Source organism: Rhagoletis zephyria, unplaced genomic scaffold, assembly GCF_001687245.7.
Source record: "Rhagoletis zephyria isolate East Lansing unplaced genomic scaffold, Rhagoletis_zephyria_1.1 Rzeph_scaffold_02187, whole genome shotgun sequence".
In the NCBI taxonomy this organism is placed as follows: domain Eukaryota; kingdom Metazoa; phylum Arthropoda; class Insecta; order Diptera; family Tephritidae; genus Rhagoletis; species Rhagoletis zephyria.
In genome coordinates, this window is record NW_016159271.1 from 4,439 (window position 1) to 26,919 (window position 22,481).

General features: G+C 33.7%; 2 protein-coding genes across 5 annotated transcripts in view; one reads left to right on the forward strand and one right to left on the reverse strand.

Moving 5' to 3' along the window:
- The window catches only part of LOC108366202 (serine hydroxymethyltransferase, cytosolic-like), a 7,436-nt gene extending 3,851 nt beyond the window's left edge, over positions 1-3,585 (forward strand). The window contains exons 1-4 of one of the 3 annotated variants that reach the window (XM_017620529.1): positions 315-391; positions 1,483-1,521; positions 1,825-2,686; positions 2,829-3,373. In XM_017620529.1, coding sequence (XP_017476018.1) covers positions 1,828-2,686; positions 2,829-3,373 — 1,404 coding nt within the window. In that variant the 5' untranslated portion in view covers positions 315-391; positions 1,483-1,521; positions 1,825-1,827. Of the gene's footprint in view, positions 1-260; positions 392-1,482; positions 1,522-1,824; positions 2,687-2,828 lie in introns of those variants that run through there. The other 2 variants (XM_017620528.1, XM_017620527.1) reach the window with 2 other exon arrangements.
- Positions 3,422-21,124, reverse strand: LOC108366205 (broad-complex core protein isoforms 1/2/3/4/5). 2 transcript variants are annotated; one of them, XM_017620533.1, is made up of 5 exons: positions 20,508-21,124; positions 19,882-20,425; positions 19,571-19,816; positions 19,387-19,512; positions 3,422-3,914 (listed from the first exon to the last, which is right to left on the reverse strand). In XM_017620533.1, exons 1-5 carry the CDS (start codon positions 20,775-20,777, stop codon positions 3,679-3,681), a joined length of 1,422 nt encoding a protein of 473 aa, XP_017476022.1. In that variant the 5' UTR covers positions 20,778-21,124; the 3' UTR covers positions 3,422-3,678. The 2 variants fall into 2 exon arrangements, with proteins under 2 accessions (XP_017476022.1, XP_017476023.1); XM_017620534.1 differs by lacking the exon at positions 3,422-3,914 and adding an exon at positions 11,838-12,235.
- Between the last annotated feature and the right edge of the window lie 1,357 nt (positions 21,125-22,481).

The following is a 22,481-nucleotide window of genomic DNA, read 5'->3' on the forward strand; positions in this document are numbered from 1 at the left end:
TTAACAATAAATAAATAAAGCTAATTTGCCAACAGCGTCATTTTGAATCTTGCTGCTATTATTTTGACCGTAACTGTATGTATGTATGTATATTAATTTCCTCGAGCATAGACACAAGCGTTTGAAGCCGACGTCAGTGATAGTCGTTACGTTAATATTTCGCGTCTGTAATCAATCACCCATGCCCTTTGTATATGTATGGATGTATGTCCAAGAATTTTGTTTTTACCAGATTTTATTATCAGTGTAACAAAAATACTAACAACTAGCATAATAATATTTCGCAAATTGTCTTTCCGATTATTAAGTTTTCATTCGTTGGTTGCTAACAACATATTTTCAAATAGGAATCGGAAAGTATCATTTTGTTTCGAGTCGAGTTTATTAAGAGGTACAATTTTGCAACTATTAATCTATAGTGTTCATACACTTGTGGTAAGCTGATTAAGTCAAGTGACATTTTGAACAGTTTTGGCTATTTTTCTTTTGTTTTTTTATTGTTTATATTTTTTTTGTTATAAAAGTTTAGCACTTTACCTAATCAGCGGCACATAAATCCACATTTCAAACTTCGTACAAAACTTATGTGAAAATTCAACAAACTTTAACTTTTGCACCCAAAAATTTTAATCTTTTATTCAGAATTTTTAGAAAAATTTTGGGTATGCAGTTTTGTAGCTCATTAAATTTTAAATAGTAGGTTGAAATGCAAATTTCAACACGCTAGAAAATCGGGTTAATTTTTCATAATTTTTTTGCTGATGGTGCTAGGCATTTTCTCCCATACAAACGAAATTGTCGAGCATATTTCATATGGAAGAAAATGCACGAATTCGTCAGCAAAAAAAAAACAGATTAAAATCAACGCAATTTTCTTGCATCTTGAAATTTACACCCAAATATTTTCTAAAAATTCTGAATGAAAGATTAAACTTTTTGGGTGCAAATGTTAAAGTTTGTTGAATTTTCATAATTTTTGTACGAAGTTTGAAATGTGGATTTATGTGGCGCTAAACATTAAATAAACAAAAGAAAAAATAGCCAAAACTGTTGAAAATGTCACTTGACTTAATCAGCTTACCACAAGTGTACATACATACATATTAGCTCTGATCCAATACTTTTCGTGCGAAATCCTGTAAAAATTTCAAACAGCAAAATTACTCTCTGAAGTGAGAGTAAAAAGTGAGTACCAACAAAAAGTACGGGAACAAAAAGGCATTTTTCCTGTTAAAACGTCAACCAGTGATCACTTGACACTTTTCATGATTTTATCAGAAGAAAAAGTTCGGGTAAAATCTTGCAACTTCATTCTCTACACAACTCTCCAAAAATCACGTACAGGATTTTTAGGGATTTTGGAGTACGGGATCATTTTTTGTGTAACTTCCTGCAAGTTCGTGTAAAAACCTGTAAGTTCATGGAGTACTGGATCAGAGCTATCGTCACCTTAATTCACAAGGGCCCTAACCAAAGAAGCAGGATAAGCAAAAAACATTTTAAAAGGGGTATTAAAAACAGGTAGGGCTTTTCAAAAAGTGGCATGTGACTCCGTTGTTTTTGGTACTAACACTTCAAAATTTTTATTGAAGGTGTATTTTAATACCATGGATAAAGCTGTTTTATTTCTTCACCTGTTTTTAATTTCACCCCTTTTAATACATCCTACATTAAATCTGTGAAAAATGCAGTTTCGAAAAAAGTATTCGTTAGGGCATTTGTTTATAAATAAATATGTATGTATGTTTTTACATGGACGTTAACGAAGATTTAAAGTTTTCTCTGTAATTATTTCTTATTTAATTTATTTTTTCTAATTATAAGAGCATGCCTGGAAATCTAAAGTTACTAAGCGATGGCATTCGCGAAGGCGACCCCGAATTGTATGCTATCATAAAGGCTGAGAAAAAACGCCAAACTGTGGGTTTGGAAATGATTGCCAGCGAGAACTTCACATCCGTTTCGGTGCTGGAATGCTTGAGTTCATGCTTGCACAATAAATATTCAGAGGGTATGCCTGGCAAGCGTTACTATGGTGGCAATGAATTTATCGATGAAGTAGAGCGTCTTGCACAAAAGCGTGCACTCGAAGTATTTCGTCTCAATCCCGATGAATGGGGTGTAAATGTGCAACCTTACTCAGGCTCCCCTGCCAACTTTGCTGTGTACACTGGACTATGCCAACCACACGATCGCATTATGGGCTTAGATTTGCCCGATGGTGGCCATTTAACGCATGGTTTTATGACTGCAAAAAAACGCATCTCTGCCACGTCCATATACTTCGAGAGCATGCCATATAAAGTGGACGCGCAAACGGGTTTAATCGATTACGATCAATTGGAGGCTAGTGCTAAGCTATTCCGGCCACGGATAATCATAGCAGGCGTATCCTGTTACTCACGTTGTCTTGACTATGCACGCTTTCGTAAGATCTGTGATGATAATGATTCTTATCTCTTTGCTGATATGGCTCACGTTGCCGGCCTGGTGGCGGCTGGCTTGATTCCGTCGCCATTTGAATACGCCGATGTTGTTAGCTCTACGACACACAAAACGTTGCGCGGTCCACGCGCTGGTGTCATCTTCTATCGCAAAGGTGTACGCAAGGTACTGCCAAATGGCGAAAAAGTATTATACGATTTGGAGGAACGCATAAACGCAGCTGTTTTCCCAGGTTTACAAGGTGAGTATCAGTGGCATGAGACGTGGAGCTGGAATGCTGACACAACGCACTAACCGGCTTGTTGCCAAACCGAATTCCCTCTTATTCTGACGGAATGATCCAAAACTAACAAATAATTTAATTTATTTTATATCTTTTTTAGGTGGTCCACACAATAACACTATAGCTGGCATTGCCACCGCCATGAAGCAGGCACAGTCACAAGAGTTTGTTGACTACCAAAAGCAGGTTATCGCCAATGCGCGTCGTCTATGCGACGGTTTGATAAAGCGTGGATACAATATTGCCACCGGTGGCACTGATGTTCATTTGATATTGCTCGATTTACGCAACATTGGTTTGACTGGCGCAAAAGGTGAATATATATTGGAAGAAGTGAATATTGCCGGCAACAAGAATACAGTACCAGGTGATAAGTCAGCATTGAATCCATCTGGCATACGATTGGGAACACCAGCTTTAACTACACGTGGTTTAGTAGAGTCCGATTTTGATGTTGTTGCGGACTTCATTGATCGAGCATTGAAACTGTGCGTTGAAGCAACTAAAATATCCGGCCCCAAATTGGTGGATTTCAAGGAAGTCTTAAAGTCGAACAAAGAAATCGCAGAAAAACTGGGCAAAATACGTCGTGATGTTGAAGAGTTTAGCGGGAAATTCCCACTACCGGGTCTTGAGGATTTTTGATTTCTACTGTTTGTTAATTAAGTTTGAAAATAAAAAAATGTTTTACACTTAGTTTTAACACAAATGTTTTTTTCATTGTATTTTCGCTTATGATTTACCACAAAGAAACATAGGGTTTCTTAAACGTAAAGGTAATGCTTGTATGATTTTTGACATGTTACTTGATTTTGCAGGTATTTCAGCCAAAATTTAAATAGGTTTAAAAACAAAAATGTATACCCTTTCAAGTAGTTAATGCTGGATTTCCATACTTAAGCGTGTATGTATTAGGATGTGTCCTATGTAAGTCTTCTTAGATATTCACTTCACGTGCATTCCTCAAATTCCATTTTGATACATTCTTTTGTCACCCGCATGTCCCGATGAAAGCGCGAATTATGCGTTGATAACGACCATGTTGTTTTGAAACACTTATTGCAGATGGTGCACTCATATTCTTTTCCTGAAATTTCCGAGTGCCGCGAAGTTATGTGACGGCGTAACGCATTCATCGATTGTAGTTTTCGTTTACAAAATTTACATGTTAAATTGTGATCCTCGACTGAAAAGTGAAGATGTATTTAAGTATTATAATAAGCGATAGATTACATTATTTATTAGACTATGAAATTTGTTATCTTAAGTAATGCATAAATAAATGAAGGATAATCTAGCGAGGGTAATATTTTTGCAACTGTGAGGAATAAAACTGTGATAGCTGCTGAGCTAACAGTTTTAGCGACATATAAATAATATATTTTCGAAAAACCAAAGCTATACATACACATCTGTCCCTAGGGCGTTTTGAATTGTAAACATTTTTAAGGAAGATTTGCTTTGCTATTAGCTTCTTAAAAATGCAAGGGCTTATAAAAAACTCCATCAGATATGTGAATTTTTATATCGCACGTTTAATAATATACAGAATTATTTCAAAATTTTAATTTTGTAGGAAAATGCAATCAAAGTTTGATCAAATCATACAGTTGGCACACCAACAGACCCTGTCTGAAACCTCGTTTGGTATTAAACGGCTCGGAGAGGTCCTTCCCAATTCTGGTATTGCTCAACGTCGTTTTACACAGCCGTATCAATTTCGCAGCAACCGCCACAGCGTATTTCTTACGAAGTATTTGCTTATCGCATCGCATTTCTCTTTCGCATCGCATTACAGAGTAGCTCCCTCAGGGGGTGTATGGAGGATTTTCCAGGCCTAAAGCGCCATATTGATAAGGCCCAATCAGTTCGTTGATCTTTCAACTTCCCAAAAATGGTGACTATATGCGTCTTTCCATCTGTTTTTTGGTATATCAACTGTAGGAATTGATCCAACTTGGATTGCGTTTTCCCACAAAATTTATAAGTTTTAAATAATTCCGTACATTATTAAAAGTGCGATATGTGTATAAGGAATACTGTGTAAAATCTTAAACGTCAATATTTAATTAATAATAATAATAGATTGGCGCTTATACATATGTTAGTGTTTGGCCGAGCTTCTCCCCTGATTTGTGGCGTGCGCGTTGATGTTGTCACACAAAGGGCTCTACAGTTTTACGCCGAAATACACTCGAAGGTTTGCAATTGCCTGCCGAAGGGCGACCGCTGTTAAGAAAAAAACCCTTTTTTTTAAATATATTTTTTGCATTTGAATTACTTTTAAATAATATGGCTTTTACGTTAAGCCGTGCGAGTAAACGGGTTAGATGATTGCGTATGGTGCCACAGGCCGTATACGTTACATACGCAACTACGGGTATTTGAGCACGAGTTACACTGGTTTACAGCAAAAATGTTCTATGGATGCCACTATCCCATTCCTATGTAAAATTGCTCGGTGGTTCCGAAAATCGAGTTATTTTTTTTTCTATGGATACGTTTTCGAGATACATATTTGCAATTTACCGTTATTCAGTTTAAAGCAAAAATTGTTTCCATTTAATCATGTATATCTTACGAACCAATTTAAAAATCACATTTCCGATAGGACTGATAGTTTCGGACAAATTTATTAATCATTCAAGTTTTTTTTTTTATTTTTTAATGAAAAATTCAAATTGTTGTTGCTTTTCCACAATAAATTTTTCATTTAAAAATGGCCTCGAGCTCATTATAAAATTGTTGAATATAATTGTTAAATGGCCAAAAAATAACAAAAAACAAATTTTAATGAAAAAATTAAAAAAAAAAATTAAATTGTAACAGAAGAAAAAATAAAATAATAACAGGTTCTGTGCCAAATTTTTGCATTGTACTAAAGCCTGTTCTGTTACAAAAAAAAATCAAGTTACTGATGAAGAAAATCGATGGATAAATAAGAAATAATGAGTGGTCAAATAAAAATACGGAACGTTTTTTGGATGAAAAATGAGCAGGAAAGAAAGTTACTCGTACACCTGAGTAACACGCTTTTCTCCACATGATCAAGTTTAAATAGCACTGGAATAGCTGCGCTCGATTGTAGTTGGCTCACATGAAAAAAGTGGCAAAAGCAACAACAGTTTATAAGGCGAACTTAGCACAGTGCGTAGGCAACTGGCTGAGTAAGCTGGGGTCGTCGGTTCGAATCTCGCTGAAGAGGTCTGATGAGGAAATGTCGTGATTTCCGAAATAGCTATCACTTCTACCATTTTTTTTTAATTGTTTTTGCTTTTCCACAATAGTTTTTCATTAAAAATGGCCTCAATAAAAATTGTTAAATATAATTATACATTTGTAGTAAAATATGAACAGAGTGTTTATTATACATATGTATGTACATATCGTCACCTGAAATGCAAAAAGACGTAACTTATAAAAAATTCAAAATTTACTTTTTGATTGCTATGATGGATTTCATCGAATTACAACTCCCCACATCGTTTTATGAAAAAAAAAGTTAAGCCCAATTTCTGTATCGGTGACAAAAATTTTTTTGCTGACAAATTTAAACTTTTCCATATATTTTTCCGTAATAAAAACTGTGACAAGAATTTGTCACTCATACAGAATAGAGCCGTAAGTCAAGACTTTTTCCATTTCAGTGACGATGTTGTTACGTTATTTGGCATTTCAGGTAACGATATGTAAGAAAAATTTATGTTTTTACCTAGAGGAAAAAATCGGAACGTCCGATAATAAAAATCGTTAGAAAGATAAAGTTGATGCAGTGGTAATCCCTGTTTATTCTTTTATTAACTATACATACAAAATTTTTTTGTATCATAAACCAATTTGCTGAATTGTAAGCAAATCTTCAGTCCCCTCCAAAATGAGGTACGTTTTAAGAACGTCCGGACAGCAACTTTAGGTCGCCTTAAATTGGCTATACACCATTTGTGGAAAATATACGTATTTAATTGCTTTCAATAGAATTCATACCATGTGAAAGCGTCAGCACAAAAACAAAAAACTACACTAACAAATTATACGCACGATGACAATCAGAACACAAAAAATGTACAACAAACACATAATTTTGACAATCAGCGCAATTTGCTTTGAAATCAGCTGCTCCGATAACAACACCTTGTTTGAATTCGCCTTGGATAACTTCGAACGCTGTTGTTCATATTCAAAGCCTGCTGTAATTTGTATCCAAAAGAGTGTGCCAGGATGGAACGTACGTATCGAAGGAAATGCCTATATGTATAGAGAGGTACCATAAATAATTCTTTATTCACGTCGGGTCAGTTCGTCCTAATTTCCGACGGCTTGGAAGGTACTCCGTCGACTAAAGTAATTATAAATATTAAAAAAAAATGCTGATATTTTTCGACATTCATTTATATTTTAAAAGTTTACAACTAGTATTATTCTGCTTATATGTATGTACATACATACATTCATAGTATTATACGTATATATCCATGAATTAATATATTACAATGATTTTTTCCATTGATCTTTTTCAAGTACTAAATATAAAAATTTTTTTAATGAAGTGTCACATTTTTCGTGTAATTATGATTCTCTATCCTATATTACACAAAATTTCATTATTAGCAATACTATTTTTTTACTATAATTTATCAATCGATCAAATATGAATATATTTCAATGATGTTAATCGTAAATCTTCTATACAAATATATAAATAATAGATGAAGAAAAATTTGTAAAATGCTTACAAAATATTGGTGTATGAATGAATTTTGCATGTTAAAATGTTGGTTGTTTTTATAAATTCGCCTAAAATCTTCAATAAACTTTAAATTAAGAACAACTGTTAGAAAAAAATAATTTGAGCTATTTGAATAGTAAATTATCCGCATTTTCAGAATTCGCGGAATTCCGGCGACAATCCATTTTAATATGTTAAGAAGAGGATCATTAGCTTTCGTTTCGTGTAACTTTTGTTCCCTGAAAGAGATCATGAGGGTTGAGATCTAATCTGAACGAATAACACTACTCAACACCTTTTGATCAACTTTAACCACCAAGAATGACAAACAATTTTTCTAACGTAGAATTTTATCCTGATTCCGAATATCAAAATGGTTTCTCTGGGACAGACCTAGTTTCTGAGATATCGGTGAAAATATAAAAAATCCCATAGTTGCGACACATTACATCACATATGTTGCATCTAAAAGTTGTATTTGTCATCCTATCGGTTTTATATCTGGGAGAGATTTTTAAAGGAGACTCCAACAAAAGCTGTCTGCCTTCATAGCCATAAATCACACATGTGGTTTGGTGACTATAGAAAAAGATATGCAGGAAATTTAAATACATTTTCTTCTGTAAAAAAATCGATTTTTAGATACATTTTCAACGCCGTCCAGCTCGCGTTTAACCGCGAGTTAAACCAAAATATTTTGGTGGATGTCATGAAATAGATACAATTTTATAATTTCTGTGTTAACACCTATTTTTTATCTCTGTATTAAACTCAGCCATTTCAAGATGTTTCCTAAAAATCATGGTATCAAAAGTATAAAATCGAAAACACATCCAATAGCTGCGTTAGTAGCCTTAAAACTTTTGTAATAGAATTCTATTTAGGATAGGGAGGCTAACATTGTTTCTGATTTCAATGCGGTCGAAACTGAAACTTTGTGTAAAACAACGAGCTTTTTCTTAAATTTTCTGCATGTTTTTTCTATAGTGAGCAAACCACTTGTGTGATTTATGACTATGAAGACAAACAACTTTTGTTGGAGTCTGCTTTACAAATCCCTCTCAAATATAAAACCGATAGGATGACAAATAAAACTTTTCGATGTACATATGTGATGTAATGTGTAGCAACTATGGGTTTTTTCATATTTTCATCGATATCTCAGAAACTAAGTCTGAGCCAGGAAAACCATTAACATATTTGGAATCACGATAAAGTTCTACGTTGGGAAAGTTTTATTTAATTCATGGTGATTTTTTTGTCGTGTAGTGTAATTTGTGTGTCGCACCACATTGTGACAAGTTTTAACATATTTTTTTTTATTTAATTTTGGTTATATTTTTTTATAAAAATATAGTTCATTCTTTAACAAAACCCGTGTAAATCAAAGTTTCCAACTTTATGCAATACTTAAAAAAAAATTCAACAAACTTTCTTAAAAATTTCCAGTTTTTATAATTCGATTCCCCAGAAAGATTCTGAGTATGCAATTTTGTAGCCCATTGAATTTTTTCGCCGAAGATCTTACGGTTTTCTTCGATATAAAAATAAATTGTATGTATTCGTTATAAATTCGAAAAAATCAACCGTAATTTTTAGCCATTTGAAACTTGTACTTCAATGGGCTACAAAACTGCATACTCAGAATATTTCTATGAAATCAAATTTAAAACGGTCGAAATTTTTACGAAAGTTTGTTGAATTTTATAATTATTGCACAAAGTTTGAAAAGATTTACACGGCTTTTGTTAAAGAATAAAAAATTATAAAAAAATAACCAATATTAAATGACAAAACTATATTCTAAAACTTATCAAAATGTGGTGCGGCTATAATTTTGTCGACCACTGTATGTATAAGAAACTTTTATTGCCCGTTTACTGTATGAACATTACATTAATCACAATTCAAAAAATATTTCTTTACTACCTGAAAAAAGTTTTATGCCAGCTTGTGGACGTTACTAATGTTAGTTTAAAAATGTCTAACAGCAAAAGTTTATTCCAATTTTTTCAACCAATTTAAGTTTTAATCAAAACTAGTGGTTGGCAAAAAGGGGATCAAGTTTTAGTCAAACAATTGTTTCTAATATTGCTATTCAATGATGTCTCTTAATTATTTTGTATGATATTAGAACTCATTCTTGTTATCATTGTAAACAAATTATTAAGCATTTCGTTATTCATATTAATTTGTACAGAAATGTGAATTTGAGTAAAACTTATAAAATAATTCTTGAATTCTTTCTAAACAAGTATGTTATGTTGCGAAATTCACCAGCGAATATTTCAAGTTAAATAAATCCAAGAGTTTTCCTCTTGTGTCTGTACTAATTGTATTACATAATATCTACGTACTACATATCGTCGGTGATATTGCAAAACGGTCTATGTCTATTATTACCTTTACTTAGATGGTCTCTTACATCCTAATAAACGAATGACAAAACTGTCTACCTTTGACTGATGAAGATGAACGGTTACCAGAGGTAATAAGTGACATAGAAAGTTTTGCAGTATCACTGACGATATTCGTTACCTTAATAGGGAAAGGCTTTATCTCACATCGTCGCTAAAATTTAAAAAGCCGTAACCAACTAAAAATCTAAAATTCACTTTTTGATTGATTACAATGCATTTCATCGAATTACATATACATAAGTCTCCTCATCGTTGTTTGCAGTAATAATTTTAGGTAGGTAGAGCTTTTTTGCATTTCAGCGATGATGTGAGATAAAGGCCTTTCATTATTAAGGTAACGGTATTGAAATTGTTTTAAATATTTTTGCATTATGTATACAAATATATTTACAGCAGATATTTAATCGTTGAAATATTCACTAAAATTTTAAATCTAACTTATTTTTATTTTAGAGTAGGCAATATTTCTTTAATCCTATTGGCTCGTCAAAATGTTTTTAAACAGAAATATGTACGTATATTGTTGCAGGCATTTAAAAAACGCCACGAAATCTGTAACTAAAATACGGTAATCGCGATCGATTTTTGACATTTTATTGACTTCACAGCGGGCAACTTCCATTGGAAGTTTTAGAAATAAGATGAAAGTTATTGTAATTTGTTAAAAAAAATAGTCACAATATTCATACTGCTTGGCGAAAAAAGAAAGGAGCATGGAAAAAAATTTAAGTAATTCTGCAACATTTCGCTCCTTAGCACAAAGAATGTCATGGTTCAAAAACATATTTTTAAATTAAGTGTGTAGAAAATATTCACGACCATCTTTAATGTTAATTGTGTAACATAACGATATCGATTGGATACTCTATTCCAATACGCCTGGCAACTTTTACTAAAAAAAAATCACTATTTGAGGTGAACTAAATTAAGTTTTGCGATTTTCAGTATTATTATTTGGTTATTATTTGAATGAGAAACAACTGACTGAAAACTTGTATCCCTGAAAACTTTAATATATGACACTCTCGCAGCTAAAGAGCGATATTATTTCACAAACATACGTATGTATATACATTTACAAACATTTGTAGGTGTATATAAATTTGCACACAATTAAGAGTATACAGAAGAAGCACAATGTAAAACTTTAAATTTCTTCACCGGTCGTAATATTGAGACTGGAGTAGAGCAGACAAGCATGCACAGACAAATAACATGATGCACAGCAGTTTAAGTGCCGATCGGAATTGAATGACAGCGATGTGCAATTTAAGAGCGTCAACCGCGTAAAAACACTGTTTAAGTAATAGAAGCAGCACCCATTTAACGTATCCTTCTTCCTCACCGGGCGTGCCATAAATTCAGATTTCAGCACAAGTCCACATACATACATACTTCTTCTGTATATTGTTTATTCGGTCATGCTACTTTCGCTCAAATCGAAAGTCGATAATAGATAGTTAATTTTTCATAAAATAAACAAACCGAGTCAAACGACATTTGCGAAAGCATCGCTGAACCGTTTCCAGCTACGTAGTTGAATATTGCAACAAACAGCATCTTAATTAAAATAATTCTATTTTGCACTTTTTAGGCTAAATCTCCAGCAATTTGTTTTTCCTTCGAACCGTTCCATTATTCTAAAGCAGTGCCAGGCAAAATACACACACGCATATATAGAGCATACATAGCCTCGCGAGGCTACTGGCTGCCTGGCACTCTTCTAAAGACTGCAATTTTTCTTGTTTTTTTTCGTTAAGTTTTACTTGGACGTATTTATGCATGATAAAAATGATAATGGCCCGTAGTCATAGTCAAAATAAAGTCGACTTTAAACTTAGTAGCAGCTGTTTTGACAGATATCCCATTGAAAATTATGTCAAAAAGCTGCAACTAACTTTAAAGTCGACTTTATTTTGACTATGACTACGGGCCAATGTTTTTATCATGTATTTATGTATTTTGCTCACTGGTTGTAACTTTACATATTTTTTGTACATCGCTCTCTCTCTCTCTCTCCCTCTAGTTGCCTTGTTTTCGAATCGTGAACGTCCTCTTTCATTTAGTTTCACTAATTCCTTTAGTTTAGCACTTTTTCAACCACCTCGTCATTTCCGGCGGCAATTCAACGACGCAAATGAAATATTGTCAATCAGTTTTCTGATTTCATTGTAATTTTCTGTTCATGCGAAATCCGTATATGTTCGCGCAGACTGTACTTGTTTTTGAAATTTTTGTTGCACAGATCGCATTTGCGGGGCGGTTGAGGCGTATGCTGCGTACGAATATGTCTCCAAAGATTAACCGTGGTTATGACCATTTTGCAAAATTGACATTCTGTCCACTTATTATTTGGCAAATCTAAAAATACACAAAAATAGCACAAACATTATGTTGAGCAGTGACTAAACTTGTTTTTTTTATTTGTTTTTGTTTTTATAATATGTAATTATGTTTTCTATTTCGTAAATAAGCCTTATAATTTAGATTAATTAGCAGCTAGTTTACTAGCATTGAAAAAATGTCACATAGAGTCTATATCATGATGAAAATGTAATTTTTTTTTTGAAAAAAAAAATATATTAACATAAAATGGTAATATTCGGAGACATATTCATCGTAGAGACATACAATTTTGCAAGCAAAACCTAATTTAAATTAAGTTCGTATTTTAGCTGGCATAAACTCGTCGTAACATAGAAAAATGTGAGTGGACATATTTAAACAGGAATAGGGATCCAGCACCATATTTGTTTGTCGCAAATACATAATATATACATACATCCATACATACATAAATAAATATTTTCAAATATTTTTATTCATTTACCGAAGTGCCCGCGCTGAGTATTTTGCTTTCTGGTGTAAAATACTTATTTTTTAAATTATCCATTTGGAAAGGACAAGCGTTGTTTTCTAAAATTGTAAGTGTTATATATTTGCCCAGTTTATGTTTCATTCAAAACAGCTTCAAGTTAAGTTTGCTATTAATTGCAAAAAAAAAAAAGAAATACTAGCGGGAGGGGGCGCTACTCTGGAGTACGAAACTCGTATTTTCAATTCAGAAGAATAAAAGGCTGTGGTGAACCACAGAAGATAGTTTAATTGATACCTTTTCACTTATATTCAGAATGTCTTTCTAACAAATTGTCAAAAATGCTGCATTACGAAGTGAATTGCGCAAAATGCGGACGGCAGAAACAACTGCTACTAAACAAAATACTAGGCTTATAACAACCGCCGTATGTTCACCAATTCCATGTATTCCGAAGTAACAACAAAATTAGCAAGCAAAGATGAACCGTAGGCGTCCCATGACGTAATCAGAGGTGCGGAATTAAACCATAACTGAAGTAATAATTAGGAAGCTGCAATAAATCTTAAGAAATTTTAATATAGCTGTCATTTTCAGAAATTTGGAGGCGCGGAACTAATTTATAATTGGAGTAAAAATTAAGGTATCTCAATAAAACTAATAAGTTAATAGAAGACCAGAAGATGGATTGCGTAGAAAATTGGCAAAATCGCACAACAATCACGCCCACTTTTCCTATAGCAGAAATATGAAAACTAAGATAGGTTCAATTTTTGACTGCTTCGAAGTTGTTGGATCTGTCACTTCTTCAATGCCTGATATTGCACCGCAATCTCTGATAGTGGACATCGTAAGACGATTTGCAAGCTAATCTTCGTTTTTAGAAAAGAAAAGCTTCTTACTTGGTGATCCGTATAGCCATTCTGTTTTTTTAACTTAGGTAGAAAGTGTCGGCTCGATTCGCTTTAAAAGGTCGCACCAGACCTGTTTTCTGTCTGTTTCAATGTTTCAACGCATTTATGATGATTCAATTTTTTGAAATGTTGACATCACTTAATTCCATATAAGAAATGCTGAAAGTGGCCACGATTTCGAAGAAGATTTCCTTTTAACAATTTTAAGAAGATTTCTAAAGAACTCAAGAGAATATTCATTAGACTGCGCCTTAGTTGTAGGTTAAAAATTTTTTGTTAAGCTATAAAGCAAAAGACGTTATTTACGAGAAATGCAAATTAAGTTTGCAAATCGCAAAAACAAAAAAAAAACTAAAATCCAAGATAGTGAAAAATTGCATGAAAACGCTGAACTTTTTTATGACCAAATGAACCTTTTTGCGGGGAGTCTTACTTATGTATGTGTCCTAAGAAATGAATAATAATGTAAAACAAAAGTGTTTCTTAAAGAAAAATAATAGAATTGAAACAGTAAAATTTTACCCACAATAGGAAAAAAACTGGAATGTGGTGGAACGAAATTCTTTTGGCATTTGACTTTTCCGAATGGATACTAACGTTTGGGCATAGTTTGGTTAAAGCCCGAAAATTGGTGTACCCCTGCTTTAGAAATTCTTTGACCATCCTTGTTTTCAAGATGACTGATTCTACAACTCCTTGACCAGGTAAATCAAACTAAACATTACTTGCGACTTGTTACCCAGTATTTAAAACGACGAAAAACTACTGGCTAGGAATTTTCCAACTCATATATTTCTTCAAAAAATAATTCCTATGTAAAATGAAGTATTTTGTTACTTTATTCCTCATTTCTAATGAGGCAGGCATAGGCAGCCAAAAATGGTTTAGTATTGATCCCAAAGCTACAAGGAATCATCAATAATAAAAACCTAACCTATATAGTATGCACTTTTATATATGGTAAATAAAAGTTCTTGATTCTCGAGATAATTGCTTGCAAACTTAATCCTATTTGGCTTTCTTTTTAGTAAGTTATGTAGTAATGGTATGTAGGAAGCCATCCATTAATTAGCATCTTGCAAATCTTGGTGTGCGGCACCCCAATTACACTGGCCACACACGACGAACATATGAGCGAGCATGCTTGCTGTCGTTTGCTACATACGGTGAGCGGCTCATATGTGAACTTGTTATAGCGTAAAGATGGATAGCAAGGATGAGACAATTACAATGCTTTTAACTTAGTTTTTTTTTAATGTATGTTCTACTTAAATTTATGTATATTATACTTTTATGTATGTACATACATCAGACTGCATCACTCCCCATACAACAAAAAAAAATGGTACTGTGTTTTCATTGGAATTATAAAATCTATGATATTTTAAGACGTCCACCAAAATATTTCGGAAAAATATTAAGATTTATGTCAGCTGGGAATTTTAAGGGAATTTTTTTCAATAAGATCTTTAAGAAATTATTTTTATTCATAAAAAACTCCAATTTTGGAGGCATTTTCAAATCGGCCCAGCGCACGTAAATCTTAATATTTTTCCGAAATATTTTGGTGGACGTCTTCAAATATAATAAATTTTGTGATTCCGTCGGAAAACCCGCAACTTTTTTTGGTGATACAGTCTAATGTACATACATTACAATCATTTAGCGTCATTTACTCATAATTTAATTAACGCATCATAAGCATCAACACAAAATGAGGTTGTTGTTTTTGTTTCCAATGCAATGGTTGCAAACCACGCCACAAACGACGAAAAATCTATTTTTTTTAAATTTTTTACGTTTTCTGAAATAGCAGATATAACTTCTAGCAAAATGTAAATTAATATTGTTTTCCCCACAAAATTTTCATAAAAACGGCCTCAAGCTCAATAAAATTGTTTTATTATATATGTTTTTTATTAAGTTTTGTAATACTTGTAGATAAGTGGATGACAAATTTGGTTGTTTATTTTTTTAACAAGTCGCAACCGTGCTCAGAACCCGATGACAAGGCAATAGGAAAGATGAGTTAATCCGATACGTGGCGCAAAAGTCGAGATATTTGAAAACCCTGTATTTATAGTCCGAATTGGTTCATATTTAGAACGTGTAAACCAGTATTTTCATTAATACGTATTTACAAAGCTTATTGTAAAAATATTTATTTTTACTATTTACTTATTTCGCAAAAAGAGCGAGAAATTTCCCTTTACATGAAGTTGTGAATTTTCGAAGTTACTTCAAAAAACAAAAACAAACAAGTAAGAAAGTCTAAGTTCGGGCGGAGCCGAACATTAAATACCCGGCGCAAGTATTAAATATATGATTTTCACCTTTCCGAAAGCTACCGCTACATGGTAAGCCGGTGTGTATCAATTCTGAGTAAATTAGCGTCCTTAAATTTCGAAATATTGAAGTTTCAAGCATTTCTGAAATTTGCCGTTATATGATAAGTGGTCGTAATTTTAATCTGATTCCAATAATTTTCAACGGTTTGCTTCTATGCGGCAAGCACAATAATCATACCGAGTTTGGTACAAATTGGTAGAACGGCTACCGATATACATATATGTGATCATAAGTGGGCGGTGTCACGCCCATTTTCCAAAATTTTATCATAAACGTATTTCTTGGCAGAGAATTGTTGCAAGAATTAATTTTGAATAAATTAGCTTTAATATTTATTGATTTATCGAAGATTTCGTATTTCTCCAAATTACCGTTATATGGGTGGTAGGCGCGGTTATTGTCCGCTCTTAAAAATTTTCGGCCATTTGGTATGCTGTAGCAAGACTAACAACTGCGCCAAGTTCGGAAGAAATTGGTGAAGCGGTTACCAAGATATACACATGTATCCATAAGTGGGCGTGGCTACGCCCATTTTCTAAAAATTTATAATATTCTTATTTTTCGTCTAAAAGTTATTGTAAATATCAATTTTGAGTGAATAATCTTCAGTAGTTACTAAAATATCGCAGTTTTCGTATTTCTGAAAATTACCGTTATATGGGAGGTAGGCGTGGTTATTGTCCGATTTTGCCCATTTTCAATACCATCCGTCCTACGGCTGAAATAAGTATACGTACCAAGTTTCGTTAAGATATCTTAATGTTTACTCGAGTTATCGTGTGCACAGACGGACAGAGGACGGACGGACGGACGGACGGACGGACGCAGACGGACAGACAGTCACCGCTTAATCGATTTCTCTTTTCATTCTGATCATTTATGTATACATTTGTCTATATCTATCTCGATTCGTTTTGCCTGTTACAAACAACCGTTATGTGAACAAAGTTATAATACCCTTGTGCACAAGTGCGCTCGGGTATAAAAAGTTTTCTGGGTCTATTACAAAGTAATTATTCCAAAAAAATTCATACATACACTGCCGGAACAAAGTATTGGCAAAGACAATTTTTCACAATATATGCAACAATTTTTATTCTAATATTTTTCCGCCAATTTTGTATAAAAATATTGGTCATTCAACAACAAAAAACATAAAAATAAAATTCCTAAACTTTGTGCTAAACTCGCGAAAATTCAGCAAATTTTCATAAAAATTTCCAACTTTTTAATCAGAATCTGATTCAGATTTTGATTAAATTCTAGTACAAAAAAGGCAAGTTCGGAGTTAGTCAAAAATCGAGTTGATTTTTGAGATTTTTTTTTCTTTGTTGAAGGTGTTTTGCATTTTTTCCATATAAAGTATTTGCGAAAAAAAATTTTGTTTGGAAGAGACTGCGTGAAAAAAGTTGCCAAAAATCAACGGTAATTTCTAGCTACTTTAAACTTGAACTTTAATAATAAAATTGATTGGGCTACAAATCTGCATACTCAAAAAAAATCTGATTAAAAAGTTGAAAATTTTCATGAAAATTTGCTGAATTTTCGCGTGTTTTGCACAAAGTTTACAAGTTATATTTTTATGTTTTTTTTTTGTAGAATACGAAATTAGCGGAAAAATATTAAAATGAAAATTGTTGCATATATTGTGAAAGATTTGCTGTGCCAATATTTAGTTCCGGCAGTGTACATATTTATGTTTCACAATTTTTCTCTAAATTGTAAAGCACATTCTGTCTGTAAACCATCATCACTTTCATACTGATCAGCGTTCAGAGATTTTTTTAATTTACTTGCCTTTCACCAAAATTGAGCAAAGCTAATCATATAATTCCGAGGTTCCATTACTTAAATAAAGATAGATCTGGGCCGTCTCGGTTACATATGTACAGTGGCGGTCAAAAGTGGATGAATGGTGTTCGCTTTTAATATTTTCAAAATAAAATTTTTTTGATAATTTTTTATAAAAATTTGGTTCATAAAAAGTATATAAATCACACCTTAAAACTTTATACAGAATTTAGAAAAATTCGACCAATTTTTATCTAAATTTCGAGCTTTTTAACCAGAATTTTTATAAATTTTTTGGGTATGCAATTAACAGGCTTATAAACTTTAAGTAAAATAAAATTTAGTTTTGAGCGGATAAAAAATCGCAGATTACACAGGTCCACAAAAAAAATTCGATGAAAGGTTCCTTTGACCAAACCTAGTCTATTGTATGTTTTTGGGGTCGCTGAACACGAACCTAAAGTCCGTTTTGCTCCATCACGTCTGGATTTTTTTGTAACCTTAAAAAACATCTCGGATTTTACGTGACAGACAAAATCCGAGGTGTTTTTTGAGGTTCGGAAAAAATCTAGACGTGTTGGAGCAAAACGGACTTCAGATTCGTGTTCAGCGACCCCAAAAACATTTGACATTTTTTATTAAAAATCAATGCGATTTTTAGCCGCTCAAAACTAGACAATGGCAAACCTCAGAGTGTATTTCTGCCATGAAAGACAGCTTCTCATAAAAACACAATCGCCGTTCGGAGTCGACGTAAAACTGTAGGTCCCTTCCTTTGTGTGACAACATCAAAGCGCACGCCACCAAACGGAGGAGAAGCTCGGCCAAACACTAACATATGTGTAAGCGCCAATCTATTGTTATAAAACTTGCACTTGTTTTACTAAAATTTTATAAGCCTATTAACTGCATACCCAAAAAATGTATAAAAAATCTGGTGAAAAGCTTGAAATTTAGATACAAATCGTCGAAAACCATACAGTGCTGCCATGGTTTTCCGTCTTAATACATAAAGTCGAGTGGAAATTTTAGGCAATGACGTGAAATTTTCGATACGATTCGGCTCTCGAAAAATGACTTGCATTCGACACGAATCTCGCAATGAGGTTGTGTATAAAGTTTGAAAGTGTGATTTTTATAGTTTTTGTTAAAACATAGACCATATTTGAATAAAAAAATATCAAACAAATTTTTTCTTTAAAAACTTTGGCCCGTAATCATAGTCAAAATAAAGTCGACTTTAAAGTTAGTTGCAGCTTTTTTGACAGATATCCCATTGAAAATTATGTCAAAAAGCTGCAACTAACTTTAAAGTCGACTTTATTTTGACTATGACTACGGGCCATTGTAAATACATATTAAAAACGAAACACCATTCATCCATTTTTGACCGCCATGTAGACTCAACTGTGCGGTAATGATACTACTACTCGTCTAGTGCTTTACTATTTGACATTGAACAATATTGGTTTCTAAGAAACTTTTCATATAAAACATGCTTCGGCAATAAGTAACTCTAGCTCTTTAGCTATAAATATTACTGAAGAGACACAAGTTTCTTCGGTATACGTGGTTTTTTTTTAATTACTTCTTTATTTATATAACGGTTTTTTAATATTTATGGAAATTTCGACCAAACATACCTGCAGTTCCGCCGCCCTTGTTATCAATTTTCACTACAGAATTAGTGATACCACTGCCTGACTCATCCAACGTCGTCTGTGGTGTTGTATTTGATGGTGTACTCGTCGTGGGATTTAAAAGCCGACCTAAAACATACATTGAATTTGTATGCACACAATCGTATACAATTTTCACTCAAATTACCCATTTCAATTGTTATCTCAGCGTTTTCTGCATCGGCTTCCTGAAATTTTTCTTCTATTTCTGATTCTGTTAAAATTTCGTATTCGGATGTGTACTGTGTGACATTCTGTGTACCCGTTCCTCCACCATCTTGAGATGTATGATGTGCGCTGCCGTCGGTTAACTGCTCACTATCATCCACCTCACTTACAATATATTCTGGTATATCCATTTTGACGGTGCCTCGCAGGAATGTCATTTCTGGAGCTGAAATTCATTAAATTGGTATTGCATTATAGTAAATGGCGTAGATTTTAAATAAATTGTATTACATTTAACAATTGTCGAATCATCTTTGACACCATAATCCACACCTTCTGTTGTATAAATGTTATCGTCATCATCTGAGAAAGTCATTTTACGCTTCTTGATCGTGTTAGTTGATGGCAGCGTACCTAAATGGGTTTGTTGCAATTGTTGATGTTGATGGTGTTGCAACTGATGTGTTGCAGTTTGTTGCTGCACCTGTGTTTGCACATGCGACTGTGGTTGATGCTGCACCTGAATATGTTGGATTTGTGTTTGTACATGATGATGTTGTGTGGTGGTATGTTGCTGTTGCTGAGATTGCGGTTGCTGCAAAATGTTCGCTGTTGATATTTCGATTGTTTGCGGAGTAGTCTGTGTAGAGGTCGCGACATCGTTAACGGCTCTTATTGTGCTGGGGATGGTTTTAATAAGTTTTTGTTCATCAATGATAGGTGTTGGAGGCAACTTTGGTTTCTCCTTCTCCTCGGAGGTAAGACCTTGCACAGCAAGCAATTCGGCGGTTTGTAGGAAGGACTGCAAAGCTTCTTGCTGTACATTAACTTCTCCCTGTAGAAAAAATACGTTTTACTCATGTGAAAAACAAATGCATACATTAACAAACTAATATATGAAAAATTATCGTGCTTACCTGGTACATGAACTCAATTATTGAGGTGAGATCTTCGAATTTAATGAATTTGAAAATTATCACTGGATGCGGATGTGGATTATCCCTAAATATTTCTTTGAAATATGAGCTGCAGGAGGAAAGCACCACTTTATGTGCTTTGATTTTTCGTCCATCGCAGCACAAACTCACATCAACAAAATCATCGTTGTTGCGGTGATTGTCCAGAGCATATGTTAAATGTCGAAAGTAATTGTTCCAACGAAGCGAGTATTGCTGTGTTGTGGCCATTCTTCATTTATTTGCCGCTTTTGAACCAGTCCAAATCATATATTTTTTAATTTATGTTGTGCTTTTTTGTTTGCTACTATACTGACTGCGGTTGCTGTTAGCGCTGGCGCCTCGCACCCTTGTTTCAACGACGCTTGTGCTAAACACTGAAAAATCTGTCGAGTCGGTGGATACGAGAGCAACTCAACTACAGATCTATATTTTTAGTTATTTAGCATACACTTTTTTTAATTGAAAATTTAAACAATTTGCATAAGAACCGCACAAATTTGTTTTCTTTAAGATTTTTGTCTGAAAATTGTAATTTTCCTCTGCTTCCTGGTTGACAGTCGAACAAATCTTCAGATTTTTTTATCTACGCTTGTTTGTCAATAGAGATGTGAGTAAATAAGCGGAAGAGGATTGCAAAGTAACCGGTCTGAATTGGTATTTAGTTTTGTGACGTACAAGGTGACGCGACAAAGAGAGCGACAAGACATTTTCGGATAAATAACGTCAAGAACAAATCTTTATTTTTCAATGTGGCAGCACATGATTCAGTAATACAAGGTCGATAAACTGACAGTTGTCTCTCTCGCACCGCTCCCTTAGCAGTGGCACCGTGTTGCTTCTTTGCAAATTTACATCGAAACAGTGTAGCTTTGGTGTGAAATAAAAGTATAAGCTTTTGTGCAATATGTTATTTGTACATGCATATGAAGCATATTTAACTGATGAAAACCTAAGCATTGGATGTTTACATCAATCTCATAGTGGTCTTATTTTAATTTTGAGTCATTTTGCAGTTTTTATGCGGCTAAATAGCATATAAATTCCGTAATTCACGTAGATATATCAATATTACGTTCAACATTTCGTTTAAAATGCCAGATTTCCTGCAAATACATTAGAATTTACGAAAGGAATTTCACTACTAATTGCCTACTTTGCGTACTTTTCTACTACCATTTTCGAAGCAAGGGATTGCATTCTTGCCCTTTCTCTGTCCTTCGTAAATGCAACCTTTTGTAAGGGAGTGTCAAACCGCAGCTGTCAATAATTATCTAACCTTGTATTATTGAATCATGACCGCTACCTTGGTTTTGGCGAATTTGACAGACTCAGCTGTGTGGCGGCCACCGCTATTTTTTGTTTCCTTCATCTCCACTTTTCGTTGCGAACGTGATGTCATCACCCGCAGGAATGCGCCATCTTGTATTCTATCATTCTGGGACGTTTCTTGTCTCTTTCTTAGCTATTATGCGAAAACGTCTTGTCGGTCTCTTTGTCGCGTCACTATGTTCTTTGCCTAAAGCGGAGACTAGACTAGGTTCACACAGAGAAACTTTTATTGCTCATTTTCGGCAATATCTCTTTTGGTGTTGTCCTTCGCATTCACGCAGAGAAATTCTTTTTTATATACAATTCTTGTCAGCTATGAACGCCATAGCTTTTATAGAACGGTTTTCTAGTCGACGGAAAACGAAACAAAATCATTTTCTAGGTTTTATGTTTTTCTTTCACTATGATTATTCAGCATTTTGCCTTCACAACATTCCAAAGTATCCACTTAAACAAACCTTTACATAAAATAATTAAAAAAATAGGATTTATAACTCAAAATGTCAATGTTGCCTATAAGCAACATCGGTTCTCAAAGGGTTAAGACCACTGTTCAGCAGTCAGCTGGGGAATTGCTGAATGCGATTTTTTGTGAAAGTCTGG

Bases quoted from the DNA above. Each gene is read 5' to 3' on its own strand.
- LOC108366205 (XM_017620533.1), bottom strand. From the start codon at position 20,777: ATGGCCACAACACAGCAATACTCGCTTCGTTGGAACAATTACTTTCGA. The intron at 20,426-20,507 runs GTAAGCACGATA...TTTTTTCTACAG, and splicing joins TAATTGAGTTCATGTACCAG to GGAGAAGTTAATGTACAGCA. The intron at 3,915-19,386 runs GTATGTTTGGTC...TTCACTTTTCAG, and splicing joins CAAGGGCGGCGGAACTGCAG to TCGAGGATCACAATTTAACA.